Raw genomic sequence first — 12,381 nt, 5'->3', positions numbered from 1 at the left:
ATATGGGGGTATACCTGGGTTCCCTGGGCCTGCGTTGTATGGGCCGGTGACCATTCCCCTTTCAGTCAAATCGCTTAAATAGCCGCAGCGTAAAAGAGGAACATACACACACACACACACAAACTTTCGCCTCTATAATATTAGTGTGATCAAGTGATAGGCTTAGTTTGCAAGCACTTTTGTCGTCAAGACTATTCGTAAATACTCTACCACCAGTTCGACAGGCAATACTGAAATACAGTTTTACTTCATGTGTGAAGGTAGAAGCTGTTTTTAACGCATTGCTTCAACTTATGCATTAGCAGGTCTATAACTGTTTTTCTAATGAATGTAATAGCATGTACTATTGCATCCGTGTATTGAATCTGAAGGAGTGTTTTTTTTTCCAATGAAGGTCAAAACATAACTAATAAATAAAACTATATTTTTAGTGACTTACCTATTTATTACAATAAACATTTTATGTATAAAGTAATATCTAAATATTACCTACTTCTAAATACTTATGATAAAAATATTAGAAATGTCTATGTCGCGAGCTGTTTTGCATGAATAACGCAAATAGAAATGAACCCCTCCTAGTGGAGTATTTTTTATTGGTAATTATTGATTATTTATATTAATTTACGTAATTGTTGTTAGTGTTAAATTTTGAAATACAAATTATGAAAAATGTTTCTATATGCGGATATCACAGAGCAATCTCAGATGTGCATGACATGCCGATCGCGACCAACACACGATCGGTTTTATCGGTTGTCAAGCCGTTAGCGCTGCAGGCATGTGAGATTACTTGATCGTCATTGGCTGACATACTAATAGATAATAGCTGTAAAACCCATTTCCACCGATTCTGTTAACATTAGTTTTCTCTATTCCTGCCCACCATGGAAGCAAGCACAAAGGAATATTCAAGTTGATATGCTTGCAACTTGTTATTAGGGCAAATGTGGATACGAAAAAAAAACGTTCAATACAATGCTCTTCGTCTTGTCTTAATCAAAAAATTTTAAAACAGCCGTTTTTCATACAAAAACCGCACATCGGCATTACATTAAAAACACGATTCATCTTATTCTAACACTGAATAACTAAAAAGTACATAACAAATTAAGTTTGTTCGAATTCTATGCCTTCGAAGGCATAACTTGGCCAATCTTACAATGAATAATGGAAATTCCTTGCAAACAATCAATAAGACAAAATATCCTTTATTATCCTTTGTACATAACATGAACTTAACTAACAATGTCTTCTATTCTATACTATTCTAATGTATCTTCAATTTACGGTTATATTGTAATCACTATGTTCAGTTCACAATATAACGACAGATTACAAAATCGCGAGTGAGATTATAAACAAAAGTATTTTACAATTAACGGTAACATTGACAACAGTACAGTTTGAAAATTGAAAATAGCTATCAAAGTACGTATTTTAAAATAATTCCTCACCTTACTATTGACAACATTATTGAGTGATGTATTAAGGCCTAGTGCCAAAGGCGGAGTCAGGCCTTCCCGGCGAAGGCGACGAAGGTCCAGCGGTTCTCGATGTTGGCGCCGACGCCGCTGGTGGTGCGCTGGAACACCTCGTCGTGCTTCTGCAGCACGTGGTGGATGCTGGCCTGCGACACGCCGGGGAACAGCGCGCGCACGTACGACACCACGTAGTCCAGGCTGGCGCCTTGTGGGTGCACCTGGAGTAGTCATTTATGCCACTGTCATGTAATGGGGGCCGAGTGCTACAATAGCTAATTACGTGCATTGGCATACAATACTTTTTCTACTGTACTGACTGACTGCAAAAGAGGATTATCTAAATTCATCACGTATATTTTAGCGGACTCAGAAGTGAATTTTATTACAAAAATAAGAAAACGAATGTCAAACAAAGGTCACAACATATTTTGTCATTAACAAATCAAACTGTAACCAAAATAAGACCCTAGAATGGCAGAGAATAATCTTGAGTAAAGTCACGCACTTGTAAACGTTGAGTGTAGGGTTAAAGGCGCCTTTGACTGTTAACAACCACTCCGCTTTTCCACTCAAGTCACTCTCCCCGCTTATCCCAAGTAACCCATAAAGAATTACACAACAAGAGATGTGGACGGCTCGAACGCCACGAGCACACTGATGACGACCGTACCGAAAGTCGTTGCAACGCGGCGATAACATATTTTTTTCATGTTTGTTATCTCATAACTTCGTCATTTATTGACCAATTATTTTGAAAATTATAATGTTAACTTCACAAAATTAAGGGACTGTATTTTCATTATAACTCGATGCCTGTACACAATTTCTATATAGTCTTGACAGACAGACAGACAGACAGACAGAAAACAAAGTGATCTTATAAGGCTTCCGTGTTTTTGAGAAACGGATACCTAGACACATACCTGCAAGAACGCCGACATGACACCAATCAGCTTGGCTTCGCCACTCGCAGGATCCACTTCATCCTTCACCATCACCTTGGTCTCCATGTCGTCGGGCAGTGGCGGCGGCGGCGGCGGCTTCACCACCGGAGACGGCAGTGGTGGCTACGTGGAGAAACCAATCTCTTAGTATTCCATGGAATTTTAAGTAAATCTTCTTACGCACGTGTCGGCGCGAGTCATTAGGTCGGTCGACTTGTGTCGTCACAAGACGAGATAGTACGAATAGGGATGATGACAGATTTTTAAATTGTACATAAATTAGGAGTAGAGAGAGACGAATATCTTAGCATTCCATGGATTCACCGTGCGGGTGCCGGGTCCATCGCGTGGTAGAGAGAAAAACACCAAGCAAAGTCCAGGACTTGTGACTACTGGATGTAGGGTTAAGGAATTCCTTGACGATCGATCAACACTCCCCTTCTCTGCTCGTGTTGTTCTCCCTGCCTATCCAAATTTGGTAAGATCCTATTAAAGCAGCTTTGGACACTCGTTCTAATATAGAACTAGCTGCACTTCTAGAGATGCCAAGGTCTTTAAGCAAGTTATAGAGAGATTTTGCTGGTAATCCTCTCGCACCTACTTCTACGGCGTACAGACTAACTACATAGCCATTTTTAGTTAGTTCATTTGTTAGGTCATAATATTTATTCACTTTCAAACTGTGGTCTTTCGGAATGTTAGTCTCCCACTGCACAGTAAGCTCTACAAGTACTATTCGCTTTGTTTGTTTGGACAAAAGGAAAATGTCTGGTCTAGATCTCGAAATAGCGACATCCGCTGGGATTTTATAATGTTTCTCATACGTATCCGTAATAAAGTCCAATCAGGTGCAGAACCTAGAATTGAGTAAGGCTTTGCTAATCATGCTAATAGTAAAGCAATTTAGTAAAAGTAACAGGGTATCTGTGAACATTACTTTCGGAGCTACAGGGATTTATAGAGTCATATTTGCGGCGCTGCCGCGGATCTACCTATAGTTAATAATGCTTACATTTTTGTCCATTGCTCCTTGCAATAATTGGCGTGCTATGAATTGCGCTTTGAACTTCTCCATTTCTTTCTGAGCATCAGCTTTTATGACGTCAACTTCATTTTTGTAAGCTTCCAATTGGAATTGAAGACTTTCATTTTCTCTCTGAAAAATAATAAAAGATTTTTTAATAGAAAAACACAGATGGCACGATTAATCAAACGCGGCATATTGCTCATTTTGATCAAGTGAAGAGGTCTGATTTTTTTCACAGCTTAAAGGCACAAGTATTGTGATTTTAATATATTAAACTAGACACCATGGAGTTATCTAGTTTAATAGATACAAAGTGTTACCAAGATAAAGAGTTTTGACAGACAAATGGACGACTAAGTGTTCTATAATATAAGAGTTCCAAATTCTCCTTTTGAGGTATATATATATATATATATTTATTTTATAATAACTTTATTGCACAAAAAAGAAAATAACAAAAGAACACATACATTTTTAAGCAAAAGGCGACCTTATCACTAATAGTGATCTCTTCCAGGCAACCTAAACATAAATAATCTAAATATCCTGTGAGATGGGATATTGCAATACAATAAATAATAAGTACTATTCACTAAATATTAATAACTAATAAATATATTAACTAAATAATAATAAATAAAATACTAAATAAATAAAAATATATTTAAGAATTTATTGAAGTAAAACTTCAACTTTACGCAGGCTTGACTTAGTTAGGGTGTACGCTAGTTGTAAATGCGTCACGAAAAATGTAGTCGAGCAAAGCAAACTAACTTTGAGAGGGAGAGCTAAAGTAGTTTTACTTCAGTTGTGTGGTCTATAGCACATTCCGTTTTTTTTCTGTTTGGTTGAATGCGTTAAATTTGAACTCAAAATTGGTTTATTTCTAATTATAATCAAACTAAGCTTACAAGCAATTTTGAAAAATTAATTTATTTACGTTCGCGGGAGCAAAAGTTTCCTATTGGGAACTTTTTGTTATTAGAGTTGCTGCGGCAATTATGCAAAATGAAACTCTAACGTGTAAATGTTAAGGTATATTGGAATGAGAATTTTCCGAAAGGTATGATACATTTTGCCACAGTGAACATCGTCGTCATCAACCCATATTCGGCTCACTGCTGAGCTCGAGTCTCCTCTCAGAATGAGAGGGGTTAGGCCAATAGTCCACCACGCTGGCCCAATGCGGATTGGCAGACTTCACACACGCAGAGAATTAAGATAATTCTCTGGTATGCAGGTTTCCTCACGATGTTTTCCTTCACCGATTGAGACACGTGATATTAGTAATTGAGTAATTTCTTAAAATGCATACAACTGAAAAGTTGGAGGTGCATGCCCCGGACCGGATTCGAACTCACACCCTCCGGAATCGGAGGCAGAGGTCATATCCACTGGGCTATCACAGCTCTGTATTAGTGAACATAGTAACATTATAATACTGACATAGAGCAGCACCTTTTTTTTCTAGCGGGTGCCCTTAATTCTGGACGTGTAACGCATATTGAATATTGAGACAATTTAATTGTTGAACATTCAAGTGGGGACCTTAACAAGGAAAAGGTGCACACAGTGCAGATTAACTAACCTTCAGTTGTTGTACTTCTTCGTTATCAACACTACCCTGCCCCTTGGTGTACCCATTGAACTCAGACTCTTCATTATAGAACTTATCATTGAATTCCTCTTTCAGAGCGTGAAACTCCTGAAAAAAACATTGATTTGATATTATACTTGTATATACAACCATATATTTCAGGTATATACTAACACAAATTCATACAAAACTACAGTTTAACTGTATATAATTTAAACTATACAATCTGATTAAAAATTATACTTCAAAAGAATTTGTATTAATATTTTCATGTTAGTTCCAAATAAAATGCATATAGACCAATTAAATAAATAAATAATATTAAATAAATAAATAAATGAAAACTATACAATATATATATTTTTTTGTTTAACCTGTTTTTTACCATACCTTTTATGCTTAACTGCCGACGTCCAATGAAGGCTTTAATACTTACTATTGTAACGTCCCTTCAAAACATTGCAGACTTCGTTAACTATTAGAGAAATACTTTAACCATAATCCGAATGTTTAGGCACTTGACTAAATGTTCACAAACTAAAGCACGTGACTCACTACTAAACCTAACTATAAATAAAACCATATCATAATGACCATAAAACTACTTATTATGGCCATGATCAATAATCCGACACTCATAATACCTAATATTGTTAATGTAACGCCAGCCCCTGACAATCAAGTATACAGAGCTGCCTGCATTGCATGTGAAGATGTGTGCACAAGCAAATTGTGCAAGCTCTATATTTTAGAAATTAGTGGTTTACCAGCTTTTAATTATTATGCAAAGTAGGTGCACAATAAATAGTATAGTTTATATTACAATTAGAATAAAAGCAAATTCCATATGGATTATAAGTGTTTTTGTAAAAGAATTTTAATATGATCAGTTTGCATTGAGGAACCTAAAAATTCGGAATACAGTAATAGTATCAAAAACGGCTACAGTCCATCGTACCACACATATCCCAAGTCTTACTAAAGTAGCAATCAGTTACCTGTGTCATTTTTTGCCATGTTTCAATGTTCTTTCGCTGAGGTTTAGTAAAGTGATCCCAAACCCGTTGGTGCGTGGCCGCAGTGAACACTTTCGCCACCTGCTCGACTGAGGTTCACAAAACATTTATATTTAGAGGTCGTGCGAGAAACATACCGTAGTATTGTGATACCCGGCCTGTAGAATGCAGACTCTACGGCGAATTTTATCGCACTTTTTGTTTTATACCCACGGCTGTTGCGTTTCTTGCATTTACGGCCCGTCGAAAGGATTTCGCGTCTGGACGACTTGGTATATTGCATTTAGTGCTTCGTAGTAAAAACGATTACGCCATTAGAGTAAATATATTTTATATTTATTTTCACTATTGCCCAAAGCTAATTCGTTCAATGGCAAATTGTTTTCCCTACGATACACTGACAAATGTGTCATCACACAGAGGTACCTTTAATGCTTTTACAAAATACGTACAAAATTTAAATGATTTTTTTCAAGCGATGTATTAACTTTTAATGTACTTGATTTTTGCAAAAGCATTTCACACTTACAATATGTACATGGGACACATCTTGCATTTTATTTACACTCCCTGGCAGAGTTGAGTGTTGAGTTTAGTCTTAGTTTACTGATGTGATAAGAGCAGATCCATTGGGAGAGAGTTAAACTACATCATCACCCGAATATTTGACTTTTAGGCATTACAACCTTAACACTTGTTACCAAATCTGCATCCACCCTCGCTAGTTTTGAAGCCACACTCGTACCGTCCCATCTCCTGATTCCCCTTTTGAAGACAGACTTTATGAAGCTGCGAACGTGACCCACACCATCGGTTATGCTGGATGTGCCAGATGCACTTACTCATCATAATCCTAGAGATCTTAACAAACTTATGTTGGAGCCGCCGACATACTGCCGTCCAGTGATTGTTCATGAGAGATTGACTTGTTGTCTGGGTAGACTGAGTGACCAAAAGAGCATTTAAGACCATTCAGAGTAGGCAATTACTTTACAGTGTTTAAAAATTCAATTGCATCTTGTTAAGATTCACCAGCTTACCTCAGAAATAATATCGTAATAATTATACACCGTGCTAGTTTCATCGTCCGTAAGCCGCCCCGACATTTATTAGTCCAATACAAGAAACCCCAAAACAATATTTAAAAGGACCTCAAGCTAAATCACACGCAAGGGAAAAAATTAATTTTAATTTATGAAAAAATTTAAACATCCTGTTTTAATTCTGTTTCGTAAGTATGAAGTCATTGAACTTTGACCTAGTTTAGGCTAAAGTGAATGACCACAAAGGGACTGACGAGCCGCATATCGGCATGGCATCGTGGCAAATAGGAGTTTAAAAATACAGGATGTTTTAAATTAGTCGATTTTTGAAAATTTGTCACAATCTTAACTTCTTGAATTGTAATTTGTTTTTTTTTTATAATAACACTAATGGGTAATATACATTGGGTACATTATGTGGGATTTCAGTTTAAGACGAAGGAAACTTCACGGTGTATAGTATGGTATAGATGCACATTTACTTTACAGAGAGACTAGAGGTTGATCAACAACCACCAAATAGGTGATTGAAAGACTGAGTAATTAGTGTGATCTTATGTTTTAAATACTTACGTTGTTCGATCACACTCTGTATATGATTCTTAACCCTTTCTTTACACTCCTGGAACTCCTCTTCTGCCTGCATTTTTTCGCCAAATAGTCTTCTAATGTGAGAGTTTGTAGCTTGAATCATGCTATAAAATTGAGTGGATGTCTTTTTAGAGCACTCTCCACGCTCGAGCCATGAAACTAAAGTCTGAAAATATGAAAATTTCATAAGTGTTGGCACTGTGAATGTGACAAGAAATCAATTTCTATAGTATTTTACGTACAGGCAGAGAGCTCGCGAAATGTTCTTCACTTTTGATTTTTTCACCCAACTGCACCATGGCTGCATTTGAAAATACTTGTATCCGCACGGGCGACGGAGAGCGGCGGTAGTTCATGTTCCTGCTCGCCATGTTCTCCTGCACTGACATCTGTTGCTGCATTTGCTGCTGTTGGACCCGCATTGCTTGACGTTGCCGTCTCTCATACTCGTTTTGATCATCTCTGCTCTAAAAATAAAAACAAACTTAATGCAACATCATGTGAACTGTTAGAGTAGCATAATAGATGTATGGTGTTTTTTTTCATTATTCTTATATATCTATATGTTTGCCCTTGACTACAGTCTCACCTGATGGTAAGTGATGATGCAATCTAAGATGGAAGCATGCTCTCCTTTCGGCATCAAAACAGAACGCTAAATTGCTTGGTGGTATGTCTTGCCGGTAGGGTGTAAACTAGCCACGGCTGAAGCCTCTCTCCAGCAAATTGGTACACATTGGCTGTGGCTATGGTGGTGTTACCACTCTATCAGCTACGACATACCGCCAAGCAGTTTAAGTTACGTATGATGCTGCATAGAAACTGCAATAGTCAGATATGGGTAGAATAAACTTTTACCTCTTCAGATAGCCTGCTATTAGACATATTGTCATTTAACATCAGTTGAAGAAGCAGTCAAGGACTAACTAAAAAAACCAATAGTTTCAATATAATTTTCACGTACCAAAGCATAGTCCACATGTAGCCAACCATTAGTAGCTTGAGAATCTTCATCATCTTCATCCTTTTCTTTGCTTAATAGTTTAACTCTGTAACCAGATATCACCATGGCAGCATCCACACATGTTTCTCTATCAAACCGAATGTGGCAGAAGTTCTTTTTTGACAGCCGCAGTATATGAATCCTGCCATAGCGTTCAAATATATCTCTCACATGGCTCTCTCTTATCTTTTCAGGTAATCCACCAACAAAGATTGTTCGACATCCCGGTGGTTTTGCTCTACGTGGCGGATGGGGTGACCCACTTGTTGGTGGTATTAATTTGCAATGTTTGAGAACTATCTCTTTTGCTTCTTGTATTTCCCCAGTTACGTTAGAATACATCCCCATCATAGGATCCATCATCATGCCACTCATCATCCCCATATCCATGGACTGAGAAGATGTTGCCATAGTCTGTGTCGTTCCCATTGCAGACATGTCAATCTGAGGCTGAATAGCTGACATATCCATGGCACTGCTTTGCATCATTTCCATCCCAGTAGACGGCATCATGCCACTTCCCAACATAGCATTTGGCATCATCATATTGTACATTCCAGGCAACATCATGTTTCCTTTTATAAAACAAAAATTTACATTTAAATATTCATAATTTACGAACAGGTGCCCATGACTTTGCCTGCCCTTAGACCTTCTTAATCAGGCCCTATCGCAAAATGCATTGCCAAATTTCAAAATTTTATCTTTGTAAGTCAAAAGGTACACAAGATTTTGTGATAATAGACCTATATATTTATTTTTTAAATAAACACTGTCAAATCAACATCTCTAGGATGGGTAAACAACATATCTTGATGAGAGAAAAAACAAATTCAACCATATTTATGGAATCAAAAATAATGCTTCCTCTTTCATCCCATTGCAATTAAAGGGACAGCAATATTTTGGACTCCTCTGCTATTGGTACTATTGGCGAGTAATGTGTGAGAGAGAAAAATTTAGAGCAGGTCCCAGGGCTTGTGTCCTGGGTGTAGGGCTTCAAAACATTTTGTACATATTTGTATGTATAATGCCTATCCTAATTAAAATACTATGGACTCCAATGGTAGCACACAAGTATGGAAGAGTTTTACCTTGAGACATCATCATGCTCTGCATCATCATTGGGTTCATCATAGCAGTCGACATTGTGGGATCATTTTTGTTTGGATCCATTGCTTTTTCTCTTCTATTTCCTCTCACTGGAGATCTTGATCTATCCCTTCTGCCTAGAAAAAAATTAATTTAAAATGACAATCTTAATAAGCTACTGGACTTCTCACACTGAGATTTAAAGTGCAAGATTCTCAATCTAACCACTATAAAGTGTTATAATTTAAACCTTATGTATCAAAACGGCATGCATTAACTTTGCAATACAAGATTTTAACACATTCCCTGCCCTGTAACACCAAAGGGCCATTTTTGGCTCTGGTTGGAGCCATAGTCCAAAAGTAAATTAGACGGTTTTGCACTTCACTTAACTTATGAATAAGAGTAAAAAAATTTCATGGACATATGGTTAAATAACAGGCTACAAAAAATTTTAAAAAGTTTTAAATAAACGGAAACTCTTATAATGTATACATTATTGTCAAGTACATCACAAAATTGTATATGGACTTACAAATAAATTTTTAACTTTTGTTCTGGGACAGAGAATGTGTTAAATATCAGCGGTAACATAATAGCATGTAGTGACGCCCACAGGCAATTTGCAGGTTAATCATTAATATTAACATTTGTCTATTTTTTTTTTTATTCTTTACAAGTTAGCCCTTGACTACAATCTCACCTGATGGTAAGTAATGATGCAGTCTAAGATGGAAGCGGGCTAACTTGTTAGGAGGAGGATGAAAATTCACACCCCTTTCGGTTTCTACACGGCATCGTACCGGAACGCTAAATCTCTTGGCGGTACATCTTTGCCGGTAGGGCGGTAACTAGCAACCCATCTGTCTGTTGTTTTTTAATTTGGTGTATTGATTGTGAATATGTGAAACTGTTTGAAATAATTTAAGACAAAATTTAACATGGAGTTGGGCACACAGCTTTATCTACAGCATTCAGCTGCATCAACGTAATGGATAACAATAAAACTGAGTAAATAAAAAAAACTATGTGCTCTGTAGAAATGTGAATTCAGCTTACAGTTCTTGCGCGCTGTAGCTTGATGAGGGTGACAGTTGCATGTATAACGTTTGTAATATATACTATTATTGTGAATCGCAGCAACATTCAAGAGTAAAAATAACTGTACACCCGCACCATGCTACAGCACATGAACAACGGTGACTTGTTGATACAAAGCAGTAAGTTGGGTTCATAAAAAAAAGTTAAAATCTCTCCAATTCACCACTTGTCAGATTAAAGAATGTAATATGTCATCATTCATAAAGCACAGCTTAGAATGCCTACTGACTCTGAATATTCTTATTAATCCCATAGTTGGTGAAACTACTCAATGAATTTTTATGCGGTAGGTAGGTGGTTAACCAGCGTGATCTTGGCGCGCGTGGTCACCTGACGGAGGCCTCACAGATTCGCCAATTGCGTGAAAATGGCCCTAACATATGAGCGGTTAACTAGAAGCTAATCTTTTGACTGAGGTAAAATTTCACGAGGTCACGTGTCCACAATCAACATAATTACAAAGCTACAAAACCAACTGCATAAACTACTGAATACTGATATTTGAGAAGGTTGCATTAATATACCACAAAATGTGATACCAAAGCTGAAGGCTGAAGTAGTAGTTGTAGTGTAGTAATGAACTAGAATTTAACATAAACAGATGAATAAATATGAAATAAATATAGCAAAATAAGTACAGAGCTTCTTACCTGACATCGCTAATACACTAAGGTATCGTTAATTAAACACAAGAACGGCTATAAAATAACTCAATAACCTGCAGCAAACGCTCATTACAAGCAGAAGCACAAAATCTCCAATAATCCATCTAATCAAAATCTTTACAAAAATCACAAAAAGCTTTGGTTTGCATCACAGACCACAAATGAATGGTTTGCAATTGCATAAATTAATTCACCAAAAACTTCACTTTCCTTTGCAAAAACGCACAGACACAGATTAATAAATACAGCACAGATGACAGATCAAAAAGTCAATCACGATCGTTAGAATCTAAATGAAGCGCTTAAACATACGTTTTATGTAATAATCTGTGGCTTAATCCTACTATATAGTTCGGACTATAACTTTAGTATTCTAGTCGAGTATGAACGATTTTTGGGCGATAAATCCAAAAATTGTTCGTACTCGACTAAAACACTAAAGTAGTCTGTAGGGCATATTATAGCAATGAAAAAAAGAGTAAGGAGGACGGCCTTGTTGTGTATACACCGTGCTACCGGCCGCGTCTATAATCCGCCGCGACATGTATGTATCCATTACGATAAACTCTATAGTAATATTAAAAATAAGCTGAAGCACATTCACACGCTATGGAAAAAAAAAAAAAAAATTGATGAAAAAACTTCAGAACATCCTGTTTCATTCTGTTTGGAAAGAAGAAGTTAATGAACTTTAACCTAGTTTCAGAAATTTTGTTGTTTAATACCTACATACCTATACTATTTTTGATACACCTAGTCGGCGGCAGTGTCTTTACTAGGGCTGTTAATAAGATATCGATATATCAAAATATCGACAT

General features: G+C 36.9%; 1 protein-coding gene across 2 annotated transcripts; it reads right to left on the bottom strand.

Moving 5' to 3' along the window:
- Positions 1-424: 424 nt before the first annotated feature.
- LOC112051654 (ecto-NOX disulfide-thiol exchanger 2) lies at positions 425-11,740 on the bottom strand. 2 transcript variants are annotated; one of them, XM_024090380.2, is made up of 10 exons: positions 11,549-11,740; positions 9,800-9,934; positions 8,667-9,280; positions 7,945-8,169; positions 7,685-7,868; positions 6,051-6,157; positions 5,044-5,160; positions 3,441-3,584; positions 2,408-2,551; positions 425-1,702 (listed from the first exon to the last, which is right to left on the bottom strand). In XM_024090380.2, the coding sequence occupies exons 1-10, from the start codon at positions 11,553-11,555 to the stop codon at positions 1,514-1,516; spliced, it is 1,866 nt and encodes a 621-aa protein (XP_023946148.2). In that variant the 5' UTR covers positions 11,556-11,740; the 3' UTR covers positions 425-1,513. The 2 variants fall into 2 exon arrangements, with proteins under 2 accessions (XP_023946148.2, XP_023946149.2); XM_024090381.2 differs by having other exon boundaries at positions 9,800-9,930.
- Between the last annotated feature and the right edge of the window lie 641 nt (positions 11,741-12,381).

Source organism: Bicyclus anynana, chromosome 15, assembly GCF_947172395.1.
Source record: "Bicyclus anynana chromosome 15, ilBicAnyn1.1, whole genome shotgun sequence".
NCBI classification, from domain to species: Eukaryota; Metazoa; Arthropoda; class Insecta; order Lepidoptera; family Nymphalidae; genus Bicyclus; species Bicyclus anynana.
This window is presented reverse-complemented; position numbering and strand designations above follow the sequence as displayed.

What these genes read in the sequence shown, in the direction of transcription:
- LOC112051654 (XM_024090380.2), bottom strand. An exon ending in ATTTCGCGAGCTCTCTGCCT is followed by an intron (nt 7,869 to 7,944) that starts GTACGTAAAATA and finishes TCATATTTTCAG; the next exon opens with ACTTTAGTTTCATGGCTCGA. An exon ending in TCATGTCGGCGTTCTTGCAG is followed by an intron (nt 1,703 to 2,407) that starts GTATGTGTCTAG and finishes TGACTACTCCAG; the next exon opens with GTGCACCCACAAGGCGCCAG.